Below are 26946 nucleotides of genomic sequence, written 5' to 3'. Positions count from 1 at the left end.
TTCTGTCGTAAATGGGAACAAGAAAGATGGACGGGAGAAAGGGCCTCCTGCTGCAGCCAGGTCGGTGTCCAGTGTCCCCACTGGCATGCCCAGATGAGGTGTCCCGTCCCCATCAGCCCCTGGCTGGTCCTCACAGGAGCAAGAGGGGTGGTGGTGGGGGAGAGGGAGAGCATAAGGCTGTTGTCCTTGCTGCCACATCCTGATGACACTGCAATGCGAGATAGCCCTGGGGAAACATCAGATAAAGGAAGCCCCTCTTAGAGAGGTTTCACGGCAGCCCCGAAGGCCAGGGCATGGTCTGTTGACTGGCTCTTTCACCACAAGGGTGTCACCCTGAGAATTCTGCAGCTGCTTCCTGAGGGGTCCAAATAGCTGGTACTCAGACCAGCACATGTCAAATGGATACCACGGGCTGTTTAGGCACAAGGGGACACAGACTGATACTGAAGACTGAGTCACAGTATCAGTGCTGTTTCTTAAATGAACTGTATCAGAGCTCTATCACTTTCCCTTACCCCCTCTTGGCGTCTGCAGTCTGAAACCCTGCAGCCACAGTGGCCTCGCCCAGTACCCTTTCCATCTAGCTGGTCTGGAGAGGCTGGGGGGACACTTGGGGCCCTTGGAAGGTAGGAGATGAGCTTACCTGGAGTGCAAAAAACCTGCAGTTGGATGCTTGCCAGGAAGGCTGAATTCAGGCTGCAGCAGGCCATGAAATTCACTACATGTTAGTTCAGTTAATCATGATTCATTAAAAAAAAGTACTTTTATTAGTTTCATCTTACAAGGGAGGAAAATGACCCTAGAGGTGCCCAGATTTCGCTGGCCAGGACTCGGGGTAGAAGCACGCCTGGAAGCTTGGAGAGCCTGGAGCGGGGACGGGAACTGAAAGAACAGCAGCCCCTATGTGGGATGTGGCATCCTTCTGTCCCCTCAGCTTCTATAAAGAGTGGCAGCAGCAGGGGCTGGGCCTAGTGCGCCCAGTCATGGCTAACACTAGAGCTCATGCTGGCGGCTCGTCCTCTGCGCCCTGGTCTACTGGCGTCGGAGCAGCCCAGGAGGGGTTCTCTGTTTTCCAAGGCACTCTGATGTAGAGCCAGGGCAGAGGCAAGGCAAATGCTAGTCAGGACATTGGCATCCGGCTCTGCTGCCCTTCACCCTGTCATTGCCAGCTATGTCACCTCTTTCCCCAGCCACGGTTTCCTCCTCTGGCTATGAGATGCTTCCGGCCTGAAGGACAGGGTGGGGACCTGTGGGACTGCAGATGTGTAGTACCTTGAAAGCTCAAGCCCTGTACAAGGTGGCTTGGAGTCTCACAGGGCCAAGGCTGCCACCTGGCATAGGTCCTTTCCAGAACATTCTGCACTGGGCTCCTCTCTGCTTGTGGTGGATCTGACTTCAAGACCACACTACATGGTGTGTCGTGGGACCTAGAGCTGTAACTTGTCCATGTAGGCACAAGGCTAGGCAGGACAGGGATCTCCATGGTGGCCCACAGATCTCTCACCTGGAACTGACCAAGCTTCTAAAGTTAAAGCCTGACAATTTCGAACACCAAGGCTGTACTGCTACCATGTGGTAGCATGGGGGAACTGCAGTTGAGCTGGGGCTTTAGAATCTCTCTAAAAGTCTCCCTCTCAGAAAAAAAAGGTCTCGCTCTCTCCCTTGTTCCCTCACTCCTTATTATGTTAGGCCAGCATTGTTATTTTTTATTTTTTTGTTATTTTTTATTTTGAGACAAATTCTTGCTAATTTGCTCAGGCCAGCCTAGAATTTGTGATCCTCCTGCATCAGCCTCACAACTGGCTGGGATTACAAGCAAGCAGTGACTAGCTTTGGAGTCTGTTTTTCAGGGGCAGACTCAAGCTCCTAATGCAAGAGGTCTGAGAGAGGGTCCAAGAATCTACAAAACTGAAGAAAGATTCCTGGGGCTGCCTCTTAAGAAACAGACAGCATCTTCATTTAAATATACCTCCCTTGTGATTCTTATATTCCTTAATTTTTTTTTTTTTTTTGGTGTCAGGAATTGAACTCAGGACCTTTCGATTGCCAGGCTGGCACCGTGCTGCTGAACTATACCTCCAGCCCTTTCTGTGTGAGTCTTATGTAGGGCTGGTGACTTGATGCAAAAGGGCCAGGGCAAAATGAAAACATGGAGCCCCTTGTTCAGAAATTACAAAATTTCAAGACAGTGACATAAAAGCAGTACAAAAAGCCTGAGGCCCTGTGTGGCTACACTGGTCAACAGGCCCAGGAAGCTGGTCCTTTCCTTATACCCTCCGGATGTGGAGAATCCCATTGTAGTTACTTGATCTGTTAAATATGTCTGACACTTACTACTGAGAGTTCTGTGATTTTGGACATATTTATAAGCTTTATAAATCTCACTGGCTTCATCTTTAAACACTGGGATAATTTGTATCTGAAACAGTTCCTTTGTGAACATGAAATCTTTTCTGTTGTATACTAGAGGCTGCTGAAATGTAATTTTCAGGGTCCTGGGCTCGGCAGTGACAAGTATTTGGATGTGGAGATGAAAAAGATCTTGGCCTTTGTCTTTCAAGGCTGACACCGCTCCGGAGGAAAACAGCCTAAACCAGAGAGAACCAGCACATGAAACGTACCGCGCCCTCCAGGGGGCACTCAGGGCTACTACAAGGCATCTGGGTGTGCGAAAGCAGCCACGTAAGGTAGCGGTAGATCTGAGGGGAAAGGTTCAGGTGTGTGTGTGGAGAGGGTAGGTGATGGAGTTCAGACAGATGGAACATGTGCAAACCTTCAGACCTGAGATGGGCAGGGAACCTGGAGACCCGCCCGAGATTAAAGGCAGAAAGTGAGATGCAGCTGAAGAACCTGTAAAGGGGCCCTTCAGCAAGAATTTAAACTCTGCACCAAGAGCTGGAGGAAACCAAGAAAAGAATTTAGACCAAGGATGAGCATGACTGGGTTTGAGTTTGGGCAGTGAACTGTAAAAATGCATGGTGTTGTGGCACACCCCTGTATAATCCCAGCTACTTGAGAGGCTGAGGTAGGAGGATTGCAAATTAGAGGACAGCCTGGGCAGCTTGGCTACATTCTATCATTAAATAAAATAATAAAATACAATACAATAAAATAAAAAGGCTGGCTGAGGATGTAATTCAGTGGTAGAGCACTTGCTTAACATGCATGAAGCCCTGGGTTCAAGCTCCAGCACCACACACACACACACACACACTATCTATCAATATCTATCTATCTATCTATCTATCTATCTATCTATCTATCTAATCTATCTATCATCTATCTTTATCTACTATCTGTCTATCTGTCTTATCTTCATCGTCATCAAAATGTATCTATCTGTTGAGTATGGAGAACAAGGTACCAAAGGGAGGGTTGAAGCGGGGTGTCCCAGCAGGAGGATTTGCAGCTCTCCAGCGAGATGTGACCAAGGCCTGAACTAAGCCTGGGGGATGGAGAGAAGGGTCAGGTTGGAGGACTGTCAATAAAGTCTCTGACTCCTAGGATTTGCTGGCTTATTAATGTGGGGTTAAGTGAGGAGTCAGGGCTGATGCCTGGGGTCTGGCTTAGATAACAAAGATACAATGATAAGAGAGGCAAGGTACCTGAGCTTACAGGATGGGTACACATAGGGTTTAATTTTTTTAGGGGACTCTCGGTAGAGAAGACGCCCTTTTGTTTTTCCTCATCCCTGTTCTACTGTCCAGTTCATGATTGAGTCCCATCACTTTTATCTAGAAGCTATTGTTGACCTCTGTCCTTCTTTCCCCAGTGCAGAGGAAGATGGACTGGGATGGAGGAAAGAGGGAATCCAGTCGGCGGCCCTGGGGTGTGCTTCTTGGGCAGGACCGGAGCCTACAGAGCCTAGGCAATCTGGTGATGTCAGCGCACAGGATCTTTGCTTGGAAGGGCTCAGCAGTGCTGGCCAGGAGAGACCATGTTGGAAGGAGAGGCTTACGCAGGCCTGAGATGCTGTCAAGCAGGTGAGCCCCAGTAGAGGCTGAAGGTAGAGCTGTGGGAAGGCTGATGGGTTGAGAAATAAAATGGGAGGCCAAGGACTTTCATCTGTATTAGGTAAAATGCTGACTTTGGAGTGTCCTGCCCCATTTTTCTCAGCGCGGTAGTAGGATACAGGTGCAATGGGATTTTCAGATTGTTGGATGTGGAACCCACTACGGTCCCAAGGCTCAGAGTGTTCCATAAGTGGTTGGAGACAAAGGCCGAGAGAGCTGAGGAGGATAAACAAGGCCACTGGCCTGAGGCCAGCTACCACCCGCAGGGTTGGGAGAGGGTGGGGACCAGCAAATCCCAGGCGCCAGCCTACAAACACTCCAGGCAGATCCTATGATCCTCAAGGTGCCTCATTGTGCCCTGACTATGAGTTGTATGGCGGTGGGTGAGGAATGGAGTAGCCCAGAGACAGATTGCTAAATGGCTGTGGGCTCTGCATAGGAGGCTATGGATGAGGGTGATAAAGGTAGAAGGAGACCAGAATGAGGGAATGGTGGGGTGGGCTCAGGTTGTGAGGCCTGGAGGCTGACGAGCCCCACAGAGGAGTCTCTAGGAGAAGAATCCTTCTTCACACCGGCTCCAGGTTTGTGTGGGCTGTTTCAGGTGGAGCATCTCCAATGGAGACAGAAGAGTCAGTCCAGCAGCAGGTTGCAGTGAGCCTTTCATGCGTCCTTTTCCTGTGCCCTGACTCTGTCCCCTCCCCGCACATCCCACTGCAGCCCTCACACACTCTATCTTTACCTTCACTGTTAGGCACTGAAGGCAGGGGCCGGTGACTGGGCATCTGAAACGTGCGCGGGCCTCTTGGGCTGGACCAGTTACTCTGTTTTTTTTTTTTTCCTGGTACCAGGAATCGAACTCATGATGTTGTGCTTGCCAGGCAGGCGTTGTGCCACTGAGCTAAATCCCCAGGCCCCTGGACCAGTTACTCTGAACTGGAGAAAACCTGAAGAGTTTGAGTCACCCCAGAGGGATGTGTGTCTAGAGAACGGTGAACCCCCTTAGCAAGGCAGGGGCACCCCATGGCTTCACTTGCCACGTGACACAGAGCGGGATACCAGGGCTCCTGAGGGCTTCATTGCTCAGCTGGGCAGAGTGGAGATGCCACCATCTGCATCCGCTCGGCTGTGCTGATGGCCTGGGAGGCCTGTGGGTGCCAGCAGTGGGATGCTTTCAGGGTCTGCTCTAGGCTCTGTGAATGAAGATGGGCCATAAAAGAACCCAGAGAAAAGCCCGGGGAAGAAAGGGGAGCTACAGGGAGACAGGCAGAAAGAGGGTGTGGCGGAAGGCCGAGGGTTACTAGCTTTCCCTCCACTGGGCACATACAGCAATGGGGGCTGGGTCGGAGCTGGAAGTAGAATCCTGGCTGAAGGTTCTCAGGAATGAAGAACTTCCAGGGCACTGGAATAGGCAACTGGGGAACATTCTAAAAATGCCTTTCTTTTTTTTCTTGTCTTTTTGAGACAGGGTCTTGCTATGCAGTTCAGGCTGAACTTGAGCTCACTTTATAGCTCAGGCTGGCCTCGAACTTGCAACGATCCTCCTGCCTCAGCCTCCTGAGTGCTGGGATTACAGGCGTGCGCCACCGCGCCCAGTTTAAAAATGTCTTTCTTAACCCCCTTTCTAAGGGGAAGAGACTCATGTGTTGAGGGATGTCGTATTTAATAACGATCGCTGAGACAAAATGACAGTAATAATAGTAATGGTCATTACAGTGGTGGAACATGTATCCAGTGAGCTTTGAGTCTATTCACTCACTCCGCAGCCCTCTAAGGCTGTGCCCTCCGGGAGGGACGTACAGAGGGGTCAAGGTCTGAGAAGCAGCAGGTTTGCATGAATGGTGAAGGGGTGCTCTGGTTCTGGTGGACAGCTCTCTGTGAGGAGTGGCCACCGCCATTTGCTTCTGGAGGGAGAGAAACCCTGGGCTCTGACCTCATCTTGGTCCTTTCCCTTTCCCTTCCGGTTTGTGGCCTGAGGAGGGTCCCGGGTGGTTGCCTTGTCCCCTACGTACTTTCCCTGTGTCCCCGGAGGAAGCCCACGCAAGCTGACTGATGCATAACTTTATTAAATAAATGCTTTGTCATGACAAAAGACAAAGATCAAGGAGTAACATAAATTATAAGTTGAATAAATAGTATACAGCAATCTTCACTTTTTAATAAAACGTGAGATCCTCTGGGTTTTTTTTCTTTCTTTTTATTTCCTTAAGTACAAAATACTAAACAGGAGCCGAGCTCTTCCGCATTCAGGTGATTTTTTTCCCGCTTTTTTTTTTTTCTCACAAACTGCTTTGTTTGTTGGTTTATTTTTGCATCCTTTTCACCAGTAAAGATGAGCATTTATTTTTTAGTTGAAAACAAAAAAGAGGAGAGAACAGAGCTATGGTATGGCTGTATGTAACACTAATAAAGAGCTACAGTAATATGTGCGGTGGTTATTGCTGTCTTTAAAAAAAAAAAAACCAAAAACAACCAGTAGGCAACTCGGAATCTGAAGGAATCTTGTCTGACAACGGCACTATCCATGTGGGCTACTGTGTGACGGTGGCGGTGGTGGAGATGGCTGAGGCTGGTGACCAGGGACCAGAGAAGTAGGGTGAATGAGAGCAGGGTGGCTGGGGTCCCCTTCCCCTCGGTCCCTCCCACCTTCCCTTTCTCCATCTGGAAGGATTTAAGGAGAAGAGGCCAGAGTTTGTGAAGTGACTAAACTATATACTCCATTAGAAAACCGAGAAAGTATGTTTTAAAAAAGAAACTATAACCTAAAAGGAAAAAAAAAAAAAAAACAAGTGGAGAAACAGTGCAAAATAATTCTTGCACTTTAGTGGTTTTAAAAATAAAGACAGTACAACACCCAGGTGGTGCTTGGTGAAATCTGTTCCTTTTCTGTCTCAAAACAGCCTCCTTTCTCTTGGAAGCCAGGGGTTCCTCTCTGAGACGAAAGGGTCTCTTCTCTGGCCCACTCCCCTCTCCAGTCTGCATTTGGAACTGGAGCCCCCGAGGGTTCTGAGTTGATTGATGGAGAGGGAGTGCGGCCCTGCCCCGGGGGGCATGGCAGTTGCCGTGACAGCTCCTGTGTTGCTGATGACCTGGCGATGAGAGGAGGGTATTCCCGAAGGGTTACCATGGAGACAGAGGAGGTGATGAGAAGAGGGGGCGAGGGGAGAAGAGGGGTGACCACAGAGGGCCTCCCCAGCCTCCCTTCCTTGCCCATGTGGGCTGATGTCCCCAGGCCTGTCTGTTTAGGCCTGGCTGTCAGAGAAACATTTGAGTCTCTTCTTTTCCAGGTGCCCTGCTTTGCCTGGTGGGTCAGGGCAGGCTGGGGGAGGAGGATCAGTCCTGGCTGGGCCTCCCGCAGTTACCTGGCAGTAGTGGGGGAAGACAGAGGTATCTTTTCTACTGCAGAGTGAGGCATGAGTCAAAGGGGGTGGGGGAGAGCTCCCGAGGGGGTAGGGGTGGGGGGCAGGTACAACCATAGATGCCCCCGAGTCTGAGGCCTCTAGGGGAGCTGAAAGTTGGCCAAAGGCCCAACCGGAGCCAACACGCTCCCTGCTCACAACTTTACATGCTCACACCATTGCAAGCCCACTTTCTCTCCCTGCTGCCAAGGGGATGGTGGCTTCTCTTCTTTCCACGACTCCCCTCCCATTGTTGTCACTCCGCCCTGGGCTCAGTCAGGACCTCTCACTTGGGTGGTTTAGGCCCATCTGTCCACAGAGGTCCAGCTTTCTCAAGGAGAGGCCAGCTGCCCGCACCCACCTTCTGCAAGCATGGAGAGATGCACAGCTTTGGGTTAGTAGCCATGAACTGGGGGAGCCTGGGGAGCCTGGCAGCAGGTTAAGCCAGGCCACCATCTTCTACCTGTGGCTGACCCCAAAGGGCCCTGTGTAAGGGCTGAGGCCAGGTCAAGGTCCAGCAAACAGTCGGGGAAAGAGAGAGCTCTTCTCAGGGGTCAGGTCCCTGCCTGGAGGGGTGAGGGGTGGGCAGTTCCTGGCTCAGTCTTTTCTTAGGGGGATGGCACCCCAGTATCCTCTTGGAAGCTCCCAGTTAGGTGACTGCTCAAGATGCAAAAGAAGAATGGCAGAAGGAAGGTTTAGGATACTGGCCTAAGACACAGAGAAGTGCGAGTTGGGGGCTTGGGGACAGCTGTGCAGAGAGCTGGAGCACACTGGCCTGCTGGTCCAGTGAGCCCTTCTTGCTTCATCGTCATTGGGCCCTTTGTCTCAAGAAAATCAACCACCTCTCCCATCCCCAGTCAACTGTCCTGTCTGAGGGAGCAGGCGACATGCCCAAGTGTTGTAGCAATGCGTTTCCATTCCTTGAAGTATACTTGCTACTTTGCTGTCCCTCTTCATTGCCCCAAGTTTGGTGCTGGAGTTGGTCTCCACTTTGTCATGCCATCAAGAAAGAGTGGAAAGAGGTACGTCCACAGCAAGAAAGGGTCTCCTTTCCCAGTGTCCAAGTCCCCTTTCCCAGCAGGCTATCTTCAGTCTTAGAGGGCAGTCCCAAGGTCATCCTTGGGTTGAGGAAGTCAGCAGAGAGTGGGATTTTTTTTTTGGATCAGACCCTTGCCGCCAAATGGCAGCACTTTTGAGGCACCTGTCCCAGGTTTTCCTGGGCGTTCCTCCCTCCTCCAGCCCAGGGAGGAGGCATAAACTGGCTAGAATGGACAAAGAACTTGAAAGACCCTTTTACTTCAGTCCCTCATGGTGGGCTAAAGTTGAGCACAGGGTCTCGTCCCTTGAATGCATAACCAGTCTACTGATTCTTGTTCTCACCCAGTTCTCAAGTATAGAGCCCTTCCAAAATTATTCACCTTCCCTGGCTCTGTGGCCTGGGTTGAGCTTCTGTCTATCTCACAACCTATTCCTCCATTTCCCCCTCTCCTTCCTCTTAAATCCCAGAGGGCTTATAGCAGACGGAAGCTAGGGAAAGTTCGACTGGCTTTCCCTTCTCTCTGTTGCTTTTCTGTTCCTCTGGTCCTCTGCCCTGCTGCTCCACTGATTGTTTTCCTCTTTTAAAACCATTTCCCCACCATCTCCCTCTTTGCAGTCTCTCACATCAGCCTCTCTCTTGCTCTGCAAAATGCAGGGCTGTCTAAATGAAAGCCAACAGGCTGGGGCAGGACCAGTGGGTCCAACTTGGACCTCCTGGGCTCAGTTGGTGTGGTCCCCAGCGGCCGTTATGTTCTGAGGGTTTGAGGACTGGAATGGGGTGAGCTGGGCAGAGCAGTGCACACACCACCGAGTTCTGGCAGCTACCCAGCTTGGTGGACATGTGTGAATACACACAGGAAATTATTAGAAACTCAATGTTGGGCCCACAAGGGCTGAGTACTCAGCTCATGGGAAAACCCAGAAGAGAGGCAGGCAAAGCTTGTTTGTTGAGTTATAGTAGAGAACATGGGTTTTCCCAGAATGAGGAAGCTCCTCAGTGTCCCGATAGGAACTACTTTGAAGAGAAAGAAAGCAAGCAAGAAAGAAAGAAGACAGAAAGGAACTAGAGTTCTATAGGGAGGCTTGTAGATGGACACAAGCCCACTTTTTTTGTTGGTTTTGTTTTTTAGCCTGTCCTCCTCTACAGAGGCTGCTGAGCCAGTTGGGAGCCGGATGACATGAGGGGCTGAAGTGTTGCCTCAGTAATTCTTCAGGCCACCGGAAGAACAAACCTTTCTAGTATAGGGCTGTGTCCATGTCCAAAATATGCAAGAGGAGTGCAATATGCATATATGTTTAATATTTATGGATCTTGTTAGAAAAACCTACCTAATTTTACTCAATTATGAATTTGGCTTATTTTCAGAGGAATGGAATGCATTTTAGTCTTTATAAATTTGGGTGAGAAATGACACCCCACTGGTGCAAGAGGAGAGGAGGGGTGGGGGTCGAGTTGTCCACACTGTGGCTGGAGGAAGACTGACCTGAGAGAGGCACTGACACATTTTATCTTTTCCTTTCTTCCCCTGACCGAGCCAAACTAAGAAAACTCAAGGGTGTCACTGAAAGCCACATCTCAGGCCCAGTGCCCCAACCTCTCCCCAGCCTAGGCCAGGGCTGGACTCCAACAGCAGACCCAGGCCTGGTCCCCGCCCTTGCCTTCCTGCCCACACTCCTCTTTTCCATCTTGTAACCCTGTCCATCGTTTCCTCTCTTCCACACGCTTTCTTCCCTTCTCTCCCTTCTGCTCTTCTTTTCTCTTCTCTGTTCAATCAACTTGCCTCAAAAAGAAAACCATTTTCAAGGGGAGGAGGGGTGTCTCCTTATCTGTTTGCACCTCTGTTGTTGTCATTTTCAAAGTTGAGCCCTTGCTAGAGATTCCGAGGTCCTCAGTTTCCTCAAATATATGTCATATATATTTTCCCTTAAATGAGATGAAATGAGTGGCGTCCTGGGGTGGAGGGAGGCGATGGCTGGAATTGGGGCTGGGAGTGGGAGGGGGAGGGTCGGGGGAGGGGGACGCATCACTCAGTGTTGCTGCTGTCGAAGGCGTGGCACTGAAAGTCCCCGTCGACATACTCCATGCCTGGCAGCTTCATTCCATACTTGTCCACGCACCAGCAGATGCCACGTTTGCGGCCACGGGAAGGCTTGCACTGAAGTGTCAGGAGCAACAGACAGTGAGGATGCTGGCCCTGGCCCTGTCTGCCCCGCCTCCTCTCTACCCCAAGACAAGCTCTCATCCCCAGGGAGTTGAGGGGAATACACCCAACCCCTGCAGACCTGGTGTCTCCAGACAAAAACTCTACTTTAAGCAGCCTGCCCTCAGCTACTTCTTTTTAGGTTTCTCTTTTTTTTTTTTTTTTTGGTTTTTCTCCAGTACCGGGAACCGAACTCACGACCTTGCGCTTGCCAGGCAGGCGCTTTTGCCACTGAGCTAAATCCCCAGCCCACTACTTCTTTTTTATGTTGCCTATTTTGTGTCCTCCGACTTGGGATTCTCCAGGGATGTTCAAGGCTGATCTCTTAAATGTGCTAAAGGTGACTGTCAAAATAGGAGGCACCATAGCAGCTTTATTACTTGCCAGGCATGGCTTAACCCTTCCCACAGGGCAGGAGCTGTTCTAAATGCTCCATGATGGACTCGCCTACTCCTTACGATCCAGTGCGGTGGGGACTGCTAGTGTCCCCTTCCTATGAGGAACGAGAGACACAGAGACTTTCAACAATGGAGTCCAGAGGACACGGCCAGCCAGTGGCACAACCAAGATGGACCACGGCTCTTCACTGCTGACTTAGGTAGTGGTTCCCTTTAGGTAGCAGCAGGGCCTTCTGGGAACTTGTGAGAAATGGAAAGCCTTCAGAGTACACCCGCAGCCAGTGCCCAGCATCAGCACTTTAAGGAGTCCTAGGGGCTGTTCTGTGACCATGGAAGCTTGGCAACCACTGACAAAAGCCTAAGCACTACTGGTTATCTGAAAGTGGGTGGCACAAGTGTAGCCTGGCTGTGAAGGGACGTGAAATGATTTCAACTGGTACACAGAGGGAAAAGTTTTAGAGTCCTCCATGCATGTGTGCATGTGTGCATCTGTGTATGTGTGTGTAGAAGAAAGGAATTTAAGGAACACACAACATGTGATCTTAGGGAATGTTACAGTTTTCTCCTTCAAGGAATTCATGTAGGTAAGGTGGATCTATGAAAAGCCAAAATTTATAGCAAGAGGGAACAAGGATAATCATTATTTCAGTATATGAATGGATACTGGAGATTGAGGAAACACTAAATCATTGATGACAGAAATCTCAGCCATCAATTGTGTGAGACCGTGATTTCCTGGAAGATGCTAGGATCTGTCTGAGCCTGGGAAGCCACACAGGGGAACGTACCTGCTTTCTCTTGTAGAATCCTTTGCGGTCACAGTTGGGCAGGTACACGGCACGGGGCACCATGCGCGGGCTCGCTTTGATCTCCTGCAGGGAAGCTTCCATGTGTCTGCGGCAGGGGCCCTGTGTAGACAGGAGGCATGAGAGGCACTGCAGAACCTAAGGGGGGAGCCATCCTGATGTACAGATGTAGGTGCGAGGTATGGGGTCCAAAGTTACCATCTTTAGTTCTAATCAGCTGCTTTCAAAGACCTTTTGTCCCTCCTTCGTCCCTGGGGAGTATTAAAAGTCTACAGTTGGCCAGGCGCAGAGTCTTATTTTCCCTGTTGCCTTATAGGCCTCCCTCCTGCAGCTTTTCAATCCTGCTGAGCAATTCTACTTGGAAACTGCTGTCTCTGGATGTTCTAGGAGAATGTTTATCCTCCACCTAGGGCTGGATACAGCTCCAGGGGTCACTACCTGGCAGACAGTCACTGCGCTGGCAGGTGCTTTCCCTGAGTGGCTCCTACTTCTATTCTCACTCACCTGGAGGAGCTCTCCTGATAAACGCAAGCTACAGAAATTATCCTCCCAAATCCTGAACTGCGCTACCACAGTAAGCAATTGGTCCTTGTGGGTCTGGCCTATGTTTCTCCTGTTGCCACAGGCACTCGTGTAGGTGTAGAGAAAGGTCAAATGGTGGCACGGTGGCAGAGGGACAGAGGGGCAGACAATCCCCAAGACTCACCTGCTCGGATTCCTGTCTCATCTCAGATGCAGAAGTGACCCGAGGGTGGGCAGTATTCTCAGCTCCCCCGACAAACTTGGACTGGGTCAGCTTCTTCCTTCGGTCCTTCTTCACGGCCTCAGCCTTCATCTCAGAGATGCGGGTGTGCTTGGGTCGGAAGATCTTGGGGGAGTAGGTCTCTTCAGTCACCTCGGAGGTAGTCGGCTCCTCATGCTCACTGGAGTCTCTCTCTGCAGGGAGAAGGGGTCAGGGGGTCAGTCTCAGAGGTCTGGGGTGTGGAGAGTAATAAAGGCTGGGATAGATGGGGTCTCTGCCTTCCTGGAGCTCAGCAGACTGGGGGACTCAGGGAGAGAAGGGGCAAGGCTCATTTAAGTGGTGGGGACTTTCTGCCCGAGGCTACCTGTGGGGCTCATCTGGAAGACTTCACAGAGAAGGGGAATCTTGACAAAGTCTTGTTGTCACATGCAGTGTACATGGGGCAGTGTTGGGAGGGCAGTTTGAGATGTGAGGATCTGGAGATCCAGGCAGATAGAGGAAAACAAGATGGCCTAGGCATGAGCAAGCATGACCAAGTCTGTCCCCTTGGTGAGATCTTCATGCTTTTAGAACTGTAGGGCATCGAGAGGCAGCAGACAGCACCCTTAGGAGGAGATGGGGACCTGGGAGAAAGAAGAGTGTGATGTGTGGGGCCCAGAGGGGAAAGTGTAGGGCCAGAGGGCACCCAAAGGTCTCGCTCCCTGCTTCAACTCAGAGCTGGCTTTATGCTCTGGGCCCTGGGAGGCTGGGACATTACCCAGCTCCAGCCTGAGAGAGGCCGACAGCTGGCTGTGGTGGCAGCAGTTATATATAGGAGAGACTTGGTGACAGTCTATACTTAGCTGACTTACGACCTTTAGAGAAATAGGACTTTGTTCATGTATTTGTTGGCCAGTTAATTCCACTTGCCTGGCCACTCTCAGCCCACAGATTTTCAGTAAATTCTCTTCTCATAGGCTTTCTCTTCTCATCTCCCCGACCCCTAGCTTCAGTGGTAGACCCAGTGTGGGAGACCTTACATTGTCGTTCCCAGGTGAGCAGGATGTAGGTGGAATGCCCCTGCTAAGGCCAGGGGTAGGTGAGGGCGAGAGGCCTTGACATCATTGCCCTCTTTTTAAATATTCAGAAAAAGAGACAAATTGGAGTGACCCCAAATAACTAAAATGGGGTGAAGCAAAATCTCTTTCCACTATCCCTGGGACACTCAGGAATGCTGATAGCCAGGCACCTGGGATGGGAAATTGAAGACGGAAAAAGAATTCAAGAGTTGAGAGGAGGGGATTTTGCAAATAAAGAGGAGCTTTTGGGGAAGAGGCAATTGTATGTCGCGTGGGCAGGCAAAGCTGAACTCCTAAGCTCTCCAACCAGAGGAAGTTTAGGTGGAACTCAGGGGAGGCGTTTGGAGATCTGGCTTAATCCAGTCAGGATGGCAGGTGGCAGGAAGCTCCCAAGCACTTGTTCCTCTCTGACTTGTCAAGGTTAATGAACTAGGTACTGGTCTGTAATACAGTGCTGGCAGGAAAGGGCCCACCTTGAAGAAACCTCCATGGGTCTTCAGTGATCCTGGTGGTTAGTTGATCTGCCTATTTATTCACAGGGGAGGAAGGGAAGTAATTACCGGGGAGGAAGAAAATGGGGAGAAAGCACATAGCAATGCTGTGGACAGACTCCAGAACAAAGCTCAGCACTAGGGCCCAGGTCCCCCATTTGGCTTTGCACAACTCTTTTCCCAGTGCCCTGACTCCGTGTTATTACAGTCCACTGTGATGACCAGTCCCCAGGCTGATATGTCTGGAGGTGGAATGCAGGTTCTAGATATTAAGAGTGATGTCTTGCAGTAAATCAAATTTCTTTGCTTACGGGGCAGGTTAGATGGGGGTAGAGATGCAGGGAGGAGTCCAGGGTTTGGAGCACTCTGTGGAAAGGGCCATCATCATCTAGGAACAGGCCCCAACCTGGGACTTGGCCCAGGAGCGAGAATGGAGGGAGAGCTAAGCATGATATAGGAGGGTGGCTGGGCCATCTCACTGAGCGACTCTGAGGCACTTTGCTCAGACTCTTTGGGCACCATCAGGCATTCTGGCCTCAAAAAGTAGTGGAAAACTGCAGGACTGTGGAGAAGGTAGGAGACGGCTGCCACGGAAAGTGTGAGGGCATCCTGGGGGTGCATGGCCAAGTCTCTTCCCCAGTCAAGACTATAAGTGGACAAAGTGAATGTGTGTGTAGTGGTGGGCTGGCTGCCCACCAGCGTGTGAGCTTCAGTGGTCTGCTCTTGTCCACCTTGGAAATCCAGCAAGTGGTCTTCAGGAGCTTCATACAGCGGGGCTACTGGGAATCTTCTCTTTAAGGAGAGAGCCCTGGAAGCGGGTCCCTCCTGTAGCTGACTGAACCACCTCCACAAGTCTTTTGAGGGCCATTTAGTCCATTCCACAGTGGCCAAGCAGAAGCAAGTCCACAGTGCATCTCAATGGTGTGCTCTTGGGTTCTTAAAGATGAGGGTACTCCTATCCTGTCTATTTTTGTAGGGAGGGAGAACTCTGACCCTTTGGGTAGAAGAGGTCATTTTCCAGCTTAATTTTCTTTGTCCTTGGTGGACATGGACTCATGGCACTCACAGCCTTCACTAAATCAAGACTGCCCTCTTCAGACTTTATCTAAAGAGTCTTGGGCCATCTTTAACCTTGAATCACCTTCCTGGGAGGGGTTACTTTGAATGTTTTTAGAGTTTTCTTTGAAACTCTCTAAGTTTTGCACTGGGGCTAAGCAATGATGATACCAGAAAACAAAATGTAGAATCTGGTATTTTTTTTTTTTTTTTTTTTTTGTTTTTTTCCGGTACCGGGAACCGAACTCACGACCTTGCGCTTGCCAGGCAGGCACTTTTGCCGCTGAGCTAAATCCCCAGCCCCCGGTATTTTTTTTTTTAAAGGGATTTAAAACACTTGCCAATCCATGGCCTCACCAAGGTGGGGGATCCTGGGAACATGTATTCCCTGACTCCCAGAGTTTGGAGGCTCTTTGGTTGCTCCTGAAGGGCAAGCTGAAAGTTTTGATGTACCTCTCAGCTTTTGGTTCCACTTTACCCCATGGTACCTATTAGGTAGCGGGCGAGTCAAGTATCAAAGATACTAATCAGGGTCTTATGGGCATCTGTAGGCTCCAGAGAGACAGTAGAAACTGGGGCGGGGGTAATGCAGAACTATGAAGATTAAAGGACTGGAAAGCTAGGGTACAGCTGGGGAGTCACAGCCAGCTAGCCTTACTCAGCTGCTTTGTGGACAATTCATATACAGGCTTTCAATTTTAGAAGGGCTTAAATTTTAAGTAAAATAAAACGGCACACACAAAAATAAAAGGCACAAATAGTCCAGTGCTCCTGAGGTATCTCATCAAGAGTAAATGAACTGAGGTTTGGGAAAGGAGTTAGGTAGGCTACAAAGGAGGACTTTTTGATGAGGAGGATTGCTCTGCACCTGACCAGCGGCAGAGCAATGTGATAGTGAGCTGTGGAACCTGTTTCACAAGCAGGTCAATACTCCTGACGTCCAGTAGATGGCGTGGGAGACTGAAGACCACACAACTAGGGTCATTCCTAGGGACTGTTAGCAAGTTTAAAGACTGGAATTTGAGTGTTTCCTTCTACTTCTCCGATAATCAGTCCAATCTTTCCCTTAATATGTGTATCTCCAGCCTGCACTTAAAGTGTAAGGAAGATGAACAAAGAGGATTGTGTGGGGAGAGTGGAGAGGGCAGGTGAGGGAGGCGGAGGAAACGGGGCCAAAGCTCATTGGTATATAATGTCCTGGAAAGTGATTTAGGAAGAAAGAGAAACACGTTCCAGATACCTCTCTGTCTCCAGATGAGAGGGTACCGCAGAAGATGGGAAATGTGGGATAGTCAGTATCTTTTTCTCCTCCTGGAAGTTGTGCAGGTTCCCTTTTTTTTCTTTTTTTTTGGTACCAGGAGTCGAACTCAGGACCTTCCACTTGCCAGCCAGGTGCTTATGCCACTGAGCTATATCCCCAGTCCTGCAGGTTCCCTTTGATTCCGGGATCTTATTCAATGACTAAGGAAGGGAAGCAGCGATCATATTATACAGGTATTATGATAGCAATGGGTTCTGAGTCTTCTATGGGTTTTAGTCACAGCCCTTCCAACCAGCTAGCCAATGCCCCCATCCTCTGGAACATCAGGGTGGCCAGCTCACTTCCCCTCACAGTGGACTGTAGCACCCACAGAGGCACATACGGGCACATTGCCCTCTCCCTGTGACAACACGGGCACCAGAGGACTGTGTCACTTTCCGTGCTCTAGCGAGCTCAAGGCACAGGTGCAGCTTCTGTGGACCCAGAGGGTCCCAGGGTGGTTGGTGCTGCACACAGCACAACTGCCCAGCGCACACAGCCTACCCCAGCTCACTCAGCTTCTCCAAACATGGGTCAGATGCTTTACCAGCAGCTGCAGGCATTCCAAACTACCTTGCTTCGATTCCCATAGAATGCATGGGGTCCAGGTGGGGAGCAGCTGTGCTCTGAAACCAAACCTTCCACTCCGGGGCTCTTGGTCCTGCCCTGGAACCATTAAAAACCTGGTCCTGGGCTGGTGTTTGTTTCCCGCTTTGCCTTGACCTCATAATCAAACATAAAAGAAAACTACATGGTCCAGATATTGTGACTTGATTTACGGTGGCTGAAGGAACTGAGGCTTACTTAGAATCTACAGCCCAGGAAGAGTGAGGGCTCTGCCAGGCCACCTCTGCTGGGAGATTCTCCAGTGTCTTTTTCTAGCTAGAGGACAGGATGGGGTTCCCAGAGTCTCCCTATAAGGAATGAAAAGGGGAGCTGGGTTTCCTCTGGCTCTCATCCTAACGCCTTCTCTGGAATTTAAACAGCCAGGTTCTTAAGCGCAGAGCTTTGGTATTTATCTTTGTCTCCCTGGTGGTTGTATTCAATCAATAACCTTTAAATGCATGAGTGACTCTGGCCATGATTCATGGGCAGAGGCATGAATCTGCCCAGGCAGCAAGGAGAAATGGGTCCAGAAGCATTTCTGTAATACAGTATATGTCAGGGCAAGTTAGAGCTCAGGTGGTGCCTGCAGAGGTCATCTCATTCCTGCCTTTGCCTTGAAGCATGATTACTCTGTTGCAGAAAGGCAGAGGGAAGCAGTAAAACAAGAAGAGTGAAAGTGGGAAAGAAAGAGGCAGATGCTCTGGGTCTACTGGGCTTTTTTTGGTCCTTAGCCTGTGGTATTCAGTACAGTAACCACTAAGCTGATATAGCTGCTTAAGTTAGTGAGTATCGGATACAATGAAAAACTGGAGTCCTCAGCTGGTCTTGCCACATTGCGAGTGCTCCGTCATCACATGTGGCTGGTGGCTACTGTGCTGGACAGTGCAGATATAGAACACTTTCATCATCACAGAAAGTTCTACTGGACAGGGCTGGCTGAGGGCACGGATCCATACCCGGGTACAGACGGAAATAGTAAGGTCAGGCTAGATGCTCCTTGGTCCCTCTCCCTGCTTTGCTCTGGTTCCCAGCCAACACGCAGTCTCCTGCTCTTCGCAATAACACAAGGCTATGGGAGAATGAGGGATTGGCTACCCACTGTTTAAAAAAATGTAAGACATGTCTTAGTCTCTGGAAGTCTGACTGTTTCCCAGCTGTAGATGCTAATTATCTCAATTGCACTGCGTGTGCCTGTCTTTACATAAAGAGAAAAGACACCAAGGCTATGGAGCTTTGGTGGGGGGAGGGTTGCAATATCTCTCTCCTGCCTCTCCCAGCCTTGACCAGCATCTGCCTGGCCCCAGTCTTTCTCCAAAGACCTGTTTTTTTCTTCCGTGGTCATGTAACGGATGTGAGAGTTCTGGGCTCTTTTATCCAGAATTATAAGCTGATAAAGAAATGAGCACTGACCTCGCAAGAGGAAGACAAACCCAAGTAACTGTCCTTCCAAAGAATACTTGCAAGAAATAAGGAGGGCCAGGATGACCACGCTGTGGGGAGTTGAGAAGACTCCGAGGGTCCTGTGGACTGCATGGTAGGGCTCTAGGCTTATCCAATGGCACTGCTCACAGGCCTCACTCACTTTCAAGTTAGAAATATGATGTATGCAATTCTCTTAACTCAACAGTGAAGGTGGCTGAGGTGGGAATGTAACCCTTTCATCCTGATCAGGGAGATAAAGTTACCCTACCGTGCAGTGGGTAAACATTTGGAATTAGGAGCTAGACTACCAGGTACAAATCCCAGCCCTGCCACTGAATAGCTGCATCAAGCAGTTCTGCCCTTTACTTTCAGCCATTCCTCTGAGCAGAAGAAGAGGCTATTAGATTCAGTTGACCCTGGTGTAGATTAACCTGAACCCAAATGTCTTCTTTCTCTCTCTTTGTTTTGGTTTTCTCATCAGAGTAATGGGGAGGATGATAATAGCCCCTTCTCTTTAGGGTTATTATGAGGATTAAATGAGTTGATACATGCTCATTAATTCTTAGCTCCTGGTCTCTGCCTTTGTAGGCCTCTGGTGTCTCTCACCTCTCTAGTTCCAATCAACTAAAAGTTGGTTCTTCTGGCACCTGGTTGATAGATACCTACTCAGAGACCGCATGATCTAAGGTTCCCTGGACTGCACAAAATGCTGCCAGAGAGTGATGGCTCTCCCCTCGTCCCCAGGGAGTCTGCTTGTCAATTTTAGTGAGAGGGACTTTGCACAGAGCGTTGGGAAGCAGCCTCTACTTACAGAACTCAGCTGGGAGCTCTTTCCTTTGTCTAATCCCACTCCATTATGTTGCATTTCTCCTCAAGATGGAGTAAGGAGAGCTAACCGAACACCCCCTTCCCCCATAGTGTATGTGTAGCAGATGTCAAGATGGGAGTGTCCCGGAGAGTAGAAGGCTGAGGTCCCACACAGAAAAGTCCCACTCTCCAGGAGCTAGAGGTAAAAAAGATTCCTTTTTTTTTTTTTTAAGCCAAACTAGGACTCAGGGCCATGACTGGTGAGGATTTCTTGGTCCCTGAGAGGCAGTTGTTGATAAATGTGCACATAGCAAAGATGTACATATGGATGACTCTCAAGATGAGCGTCTCCCGCCAGGCTTCTCTGTGAGGAGAAACATGCTCAGTAGAAATGTCTATATCTGTTCCCCCCACACTTCAAACAACCTTTCTGACTGGTCCACATTTCCTTCCTATTCAGAACATTGCAGAAGTCCTAGATGACCAGAAGGGGGCAGCAGGGAGCACATAGCTCCCACTCCTGAATCCACCAAAAAGAGCAGCTTTGCTAGGGTTCAAACAAGCATGTCTTGCGGGTAGGCGATAGTGGAAATTCATCTTTATTGATTTGGGGACCAGTGGTGAGAGTAGGGACAGAGATTCCCTTCTCAGGTGAGGGAGGAGCTTGTTGGTGCCATCTCTGCTGTCCAGTTAGGTGGCCACTAGTTACCTGTGACTATTGGATACTTAAACAATACTAAGTTCAACTGAAAATTGAATTTTAAAAACATACATGATTTGGTTATTGGAAAGCTTTTAAATATGTTTGGAACAACTAACGTATGTGAATCTATCTTTTCCACTGCAAATTTTATGAAACCTAAATACAGATCAAATATTTCCAGTGGAACTTTAGTGTCCAAATTGAGATGTGCTGTAAGTGTAAAATACACACCAGATTCTAAGGACTTAATAGGAAAGAAAGAAGCCGGGCGTGGTGGCGCATGCCTGTAATCCCAGCACTTGGGAGGCTGAGGCAGGAGGATCGTTGCAAGTTCGAGACCAGCCTGAGCTACAAAGTGAGCTCAAGGCCAGCTTGAACTGCATAGCGAGACCCTGTCTCAAAAAGACAAAAAAAAAAAAAAAAAAAAAAAAAAAAATAGGAAAGAAAGAATGTAAAGCATCTCATTATAATGGTTCGAGTACATGTTGAAAGATAATCTGGATGATTTAAATATATTGAATTCTGGATATTCTGAGTTAAATATATTGAATTAATTTTAATTAATTTAATTACTTTTAAAATTAATTTTACCTGTTTCTTCTTACCTTTAATTAATTAAATTAATTTTTAATTAATTTTACCTGTTTCTTCTTACCTTTTTTAAAAATGTGAGTTGCTCACTTAAAAATTGCATATGTAACCGGTGTTATATTTCAGTTGGATGCACTGTTCTAAAGAATCGAGACGGAGACTCGTCTTTCCTTGGCTGGACTCTATGTCTCCCTCACTCCTTGCCTCACTTCCCAAGCCAGCTCTGTCTGGGGGACCGTGTAGAGAAAAGGACACAAGTAAGTGTGAGACTAAGATGGTCCTGCACTCTCTAGTTTTGGGTTACATCACTCCTTCTCCTGCCTCTACAATAGAAAAATAGAGAAATATGGGGGCTCTTATTTTGACTTTACAACCCTCACCAAGGACAGATAGCATTTGGCCGTGTTGAACAAAGGTCTTGTTGTTGGTTTGATCAGGCCAGGTAAGGGTCCTAGTGACTAGTGACTGGTGACTGGTGACTAGTGACTAGTGCAGTAGCCAGGAATAGTGGAAGGAGCCCTAGGACTCCCGGGGAAGAGCTGAACTTGAGTTCTGTCTCTGCCACTCATCCTGCCCCTTATTTTAGGCAAGGGACTTTCTACCCTGGACTTCAGCATCCTCATCCACTCCTTCCAGCTGTAACATTCTTTGGCCAATATCCAGATAATTCCTGGAGAGATGTTAGGACAGGGCTAAGCTGATTGGCCAGGCAGGAAAGGCCACTCTTACAGAAATTTCTAGTCACTTCCCTGGATTTATATTTTAAAAAATGAAGAAGAAAGAAGTGCTATCACAACAGAAATCATGGAAAGGAGAGAGGGGTTCTCTGGGTGTTATGGGGAAGGAGGAGAAGTCCACATGGGTTTCCTTGCTTATTTGCTTATTTATTTCTGCAAATACATAATCTCATTGCTTTGAGTAAGCAATACTCCAGGTTAGAATTTAAGAATGGTCTCTGAGCATTGCAACTTTTGGACCAACTGTGGTAAAAATGCAAAGCTAAAACTAAATAAAACCCCTCCCTCTTGCCTATTTATCTCTCATGGCAACTCTTTTCTGGTCTTTTCCCTCTGTTCCCAGCCTTGTCAGTGCTGTCTTGTTGATGGAGTTCTGTCTGTGGATTCAGGGGCTCTGGGGAAGGGGATTCCTTCTCCAAAACTTATCTTACACACCTTAAATATCTCAAAGTTTCACACATGTGACTCAGGTACAAAGTAAAAACTTCTGACAAATCTTGCCTCCCCTTTTTACTGGCTTCCTCCTCACTGCAAGAAGGGACCAGGGCTTCTGCAGAGATCCCTGCTCCCATGCCCTTTGCTCTAACCCTCTCCGTGACCTCTGGCTCCAGGGTCAGCCTGGCCCTCCCTCTGCAGCTGCAGGCCCACCTGCCTACTCAAAGCCAGCTCAAGCCCCAGGACTAACTCACAGCTGCTCAGATTTAAAACTCAAGCCCTCAGGGGATGCCTCAGAGTAGGGCAGGGAGTGGGGGAGGGAGAAGGGAGGGAGAGACAGAGGGAAAAAAGAGAAATGGAAAGAACATGAGCTCTCAATGGGCCAGCTGTGCTTGCTCTTCCAGTCTGAGCTGACACAGCAGAAAGAGGGGAAAGATGGGGGTAAAGGTAAGAAAAGCCAAGTCAAAGCAGCATCACTTGTCTTCCCAACTGCCGTTTTGGTTGGCTTGGGCGCAGCCAGCCTCTCAAAGACTTGTTTCAAAGGGAGGGAGTGCGGGTGGGAAAGGAATCTGGCTCCTTCAGTTTTCCATGATCTTGTTCAACCCAGACATAAATATGGCCAATAAACCTAACTCTGGAACTTGACTTCAACATGGCATTTGGACCAGGCTTGGAGTTGAAGCCAGGGTGATGGAGGCCACGCCCTCAAAGCAGCAAAGGCTGAATTCATTTTCATCTAGGTAACGTGTTTTTTCTTCTTTCTTTCCCAGAAGAATATTGTCTGACCCGTTTTGCCTCTTATTTCTCAGTGACAGAACTGAAACACAGAACCGACTGCCCCCTGCTCTCAGGCTTCTCAAGCTCCACTAAGTACGATGGGCTCCAGCCCGGGAAGCTACAGGGCCCGCGCCCCAGCAACGCCCACGGCAAAACCTGGACCTTCCCGGACTCTCAGTGGCTCAGTTAACCGCTACTACTGAACCTGACCCAAGGAGGAACTTCTGTCTCTCCCATGCCTCCGCCGCACAAGTACCACCTCCTCTTTCCAGATCTATCTCTGCCCCTGAACAGGGCAGAATAAAATGCAAGGACAGTTGTGCTTGAGCCCTGGCTCTCTCCTCGGCTCCCTCTCCCGTTGCTCAGCAACAGCCAGCAAAACAGCAGTCCCTGCCTCCCCCCTCCGCCCTGCTCCTCGCTCCTGGAAGCTCTGGCTGCCGGCCACCTCGCTCCTGCATTCCCTACCACTGATTCCCAAAATACACTTTTTTGGGGGGACGGGGTTATAAATTATACACAATATAAAAATATATAATTTACACTTTTGATTGTATGTTGTATGTAAGTATGCGATATGTTAATACACATATGGTATATGTGTATCATATATGAATATATAATACGCTATATACACATACGCAAACATATCTCTTGCAACCGCTAGAGAGGGGGGAATCCACATTCGGCCTGCTCAGATTTGGGTGGTGGGGCGGTGGGTTGGGGCACAGGAATTTTGTCTAAAGGGCCGAAAAAGGCCACTGTCCTCCCTCGCTGTCCATTTCCTTCTTAAAAACTTTCTGTGTCTGGCCAGCAGGAAGGCGTCAGCCTGGGCCGCGGTGGAGCGCCGCCAACCCGCAACTGCAGCCCGCCAGGCACCTGCCTTAGGCCGAGTGGGGTTGCTGAGCAAGGCTGAGGGTGGGGCGGGGCCGGAGAAGAGGCTGCTTTCGATTGGCTAAAAGTCGTGTGTGTGTGTGTGTGTGTGTGTGTGTGTGCGTGCGTGCGTGTGTGTGTGTGTGTGTGTGTTTCTGCGCGTGCACACGTGGGGAGGTTGAATGGGGAAGTAGCACGCGTTCCTTTTGCGGTCCCAGCGTTTGCGCGCGCCCGCGCACGCTGCGCGCACACTGACCTTAGCGACTACTACAGCACACCATCGGGAAAATAAAAGTGGGGCAGGGGCTGCTGCTCGATAACTTGCACATATTTGATATGAATGGATTGTTACCCGAGCTCTAGCTTCCAGGCCAGGTAATAAACCCCTACCTTTCCACATGCAAGATTTTAATAACCCTGCCAATCGGTCGCGGCGGCTCCCGAAGCTTGCCAAGTTCTCCGCTCCGCGCTCTTTTCAGGCTGCAACCCGTTGAACTACTACCTAGGGCAAGGCCGAAAGGCTGGCGCCTGCGACGGTCAAAACCTGCTGTTCGCGGGGCAGAGGAAGCTCTTCCGCAGATCCGCAAGCGCGGAAACTCTTACGCGACCGTGTACGCAGTTTGCATTAAAGAAAACTCAAATTGGGGTGCTCGTGAGCAATTGAGGGTGTTAGGTGGGGAAGGGCCTTGTTCCAGGAAGAACCTACACCAAATAAAGATTATTTAGCTAAGTTTTAACACCTTTAGGAGAGAAGCAGTATCCCAGACTTTTGCGTATCGTTTGTAAACTTAAAAAAATTCTATACACACACACACACACACACACACACACATACACACGCGCGCGCGCACACACACTTTTTTTTTTTTTTCAGGGAACTTCCAAAAGAAAACCAGCATAAGCAGGCAGAACTGTTCTGATTGAACAAGGAGTTCTGTCAATCATTTAAGCCCTAGACTCCGGGAGCCCAGAGCTTGAGGGCGGGGCAGCTGGGGGCGGGGCAAGTGGGAGGAGGCTCGGGTGCGTGGCTTTTCTGTCTCCGCCCTTGAATTTTACATTCTGTGTTTCCAAGGCCCCTCTTGCATTTGAGCCACACCCACTCATGATCTGGTTTGAGAGATGGGGGCCGAGGTGGGGAGCAGCGGAGTGGGGGTCGCGTGGAGGGATGGGGGCAATCAGCATTGGCCGGAAAGTTGCAGATGTCTATATCTTACATCCCTTTTGCCTCCCGACTCTACGTCTACCATTCATCCTAGGTAAAATTTGAATCGAGGACAGAAAAAAGCATTAGATTCAGGGAGAAACCATCCGGCACACAGCACCGAAACCTTTCTTCCTGTTCACCCCTACCTCCAGCGCTCCTTAAGAACTGTGTTCTTTTCCATCCTGAGGCGGGGGAAATGGCATTTTGCAGTTTAACATGATTTATGATCTATCACAATCAACCATATACAGTCAAAAGCAACGAGTGTGCACGTGAGGGGCCTCAAGGCCCCCACCCAAAAGGCGTTGGCTACCAAAAATGTGTGTATGTGAGTGCGTGTGTTTGTGTGTGAGTGTGTATGTGAGTGTGTGTACGCGCTCAAGGGATAGCGAGGTGGACAGGTCCCGGGGTTGTGGCCCGGGGAGGGGCGGCTGGGGGATTGGGAGGGACAAAGATGGAATTAACCCAGAAGATGGATAACGCCTCTCTCTGCAGGCCTTAATTAAAGCAATATTTTAACAAAAGAGATATTTTTCAAGTTCAGAAACAAGAAAAGCGCATGAGGGTGGGTTGGGGGAGGAGGGAGTTGATAATGCAACATACACTCTTTCAGCGTGGATACCGGGTACCAGGGCGTTTGGACCTTAAGACCAAATTGCAGCTCAGAGCCGGTGTTCTGGTGGGGGGAGGGTCCGGTGGAGGCAGGCATCGGGAGATGGAGCGAAAGCTGGGATAGTCTGGGTTAGATAGCAGCCCAGGATCGCAGGATCAGCCAGGGCTCCAAGTCCCAGGTACAAGGACCCATCCCGACTACTCCCAGGATACACCAGGCTCCAAGCCACTTGCTGCGCAAAGCGCGGGGGCCCAACCCGTCCCGTGTCCCCCGCCCGTGCGCCGTGTAGCTGGCACACTGAGCGCGCTCACCGATCTTGGCTTGCTCGCGGTAGTTCTTTTCGTTGAGGCAAACCCCGCGGCCGTGCAGCAGGGCGTGCAGTGGCTTCTCCTCGCCCTGCCGTGGGAGGCAGCGCAACCCCAGGGCGCAGCGCTCAGTGTAGACGCCGCACGTCTGCCCCTCGGCCAGAGCACAAGTCATGCAGCAGCCGCAGCCGGGTTCCTTGACCAGCTCGCAGCCCAGAGGGCTGGGGGGACACATAGAGAGAGCTTTCTCGTCGCAGGGCTCGCAGTGCACTAAGGAGCCCAGGCCCTGGGCCGGCCCCGCATAGGCGGCAAGCAGCAGGAGGACCGTGGTGAGCACCATCTTCTCCGAGTCTCCTTTTACCTCGGGGCGGGGCAGGAGAGCGAGAGTGCGGGAAGAAATGAGCCGAGAGGGCGCCTGGAGATTTTCTTCCCTTTTAAATCTCCGGCAGGTAGAGCAGGTGCCCTCCTCTACACACTTGCAAAATGTAGGGAGAGGAGGATTCAAGTGCCTGCAAGCAAGTCCCTTTCACAAGGATAAAGACTTGCAACAGGTTGGGGGAAAAAAGAGGCACGCCAGGTGCACGCGGAGTGAGCGGAGGCCGGAGAACCCACCCAAAGGGATGTGGTCAGAACTGCAAGAGGAAGAAGCCACAAAATTGTTCACCCCAAAGCAACCACCGAAATAATGAGCTCGGAGGTTGTGGAGAACTGGGTGGCGGGGGTGGGGTGGGTAAAAATGGGTTTGTCTTCAAAAATTTTGCTTAAAATCTAAGACACCCGCTTCTTTCTAACTCTCAGCTGCCAGCGGCGTGCGACTGCCGCGGACCAGGTAAGAGGCGTTGACTACAGCCGAGAGGGTTGGAGAAAATGTTGAAATCGAGAAACTAAAAAAAAAAAAAAAAAAAGACAAGCCCCCCACACCCCAAACCCTAACACCTCTTTTTCTCCCACTCTGCCACCGCCTCTTCGAAATTCGCGTGAAGTCCGGAGAAGGGTGCAACGGAGGAGGGAGTAATCAAAAGGAGCAAAAGAAGGAAAAAGCCCACAGGGCTTTGCAGCTCTTTCCTAGCTCTTTTCCCTCGGCAGAAGTTTCCAAAGAGACTGCGGGCTCCGGTCGAGCAGGCGCTTTTAAATAGACGGCCCCTGGCCGCAGGCCAGTTTGTAGCTGCAATTTGAGCTCTCCAACACCCAACCCAGGCAAGGATGCCAAGGAGCTTTGCAGCACAGACTCACACGGGGTGGGGGCGGGGAAAGGCCTTCTAGACACACGGGGGCTCCCAATCGCTCTCAGAACAGCGCCCTCCTCCTCCTGGAATGTAGAAAAGGGGGTTGGGGGTACAGGTTGGGGCTGCCGCGAGCGCGAGGAGGAGGTGGAGGG

The 26946-nt window shown here is 50.0% G+C and overlaps 1 protein-coding gene across 1 annotated transcript; it reads right to left on the bottom strand.

Moving 5' to 3' along the window:
- Positions 1 to 6056: 6056 nt before the first annotated feature.
- On the bottom strand, positions 6057 to 26680 carry Igfbp5 (insulin-like growth factor binding protein 5). The gene is made up of 4 exons (XM_005395681.1): positions 25575 to 26680; positions 12558 to 12787; positions 11834 to 11953; positions 6057 to 10602 (listed from the first exon to the last, which is right to left on the bottom strand). Exons 1-4 carry the CDS (start codon positions 25906 to 25908, stop codon positions 10471 to 10473), a joined length of 816 nt encoding a protein of 271 aa, XP_005395738.1. The 5' UTR covers positions 25909 to 26680; the 3' UTR covers positions 6057 to 10470.
- Positions 26681 to 26946: the final 266 nt, after the last annotated feature.

This window comes from Chinchilla lanigera, unplaced genomic scaffold, assembly GCF_000276665.1.
Source record: "Chinchilla lanigera isolate Chin_1 unplaced genomic scaffold, ChiLan1.0 scaffold00052, whole genome shotgun sequence".
Taxonomy (NCBI): Eukaryota; Metazoa; Chordata; class Mammalia; order Rodentia; family Chinchillidae; genus Chinchilla; species Chinchilla lanigera.
Note: the sequence above shows the minus strand (reverse complement) of the source record. Positions and strands in the feature narration are given on the sequence as shown.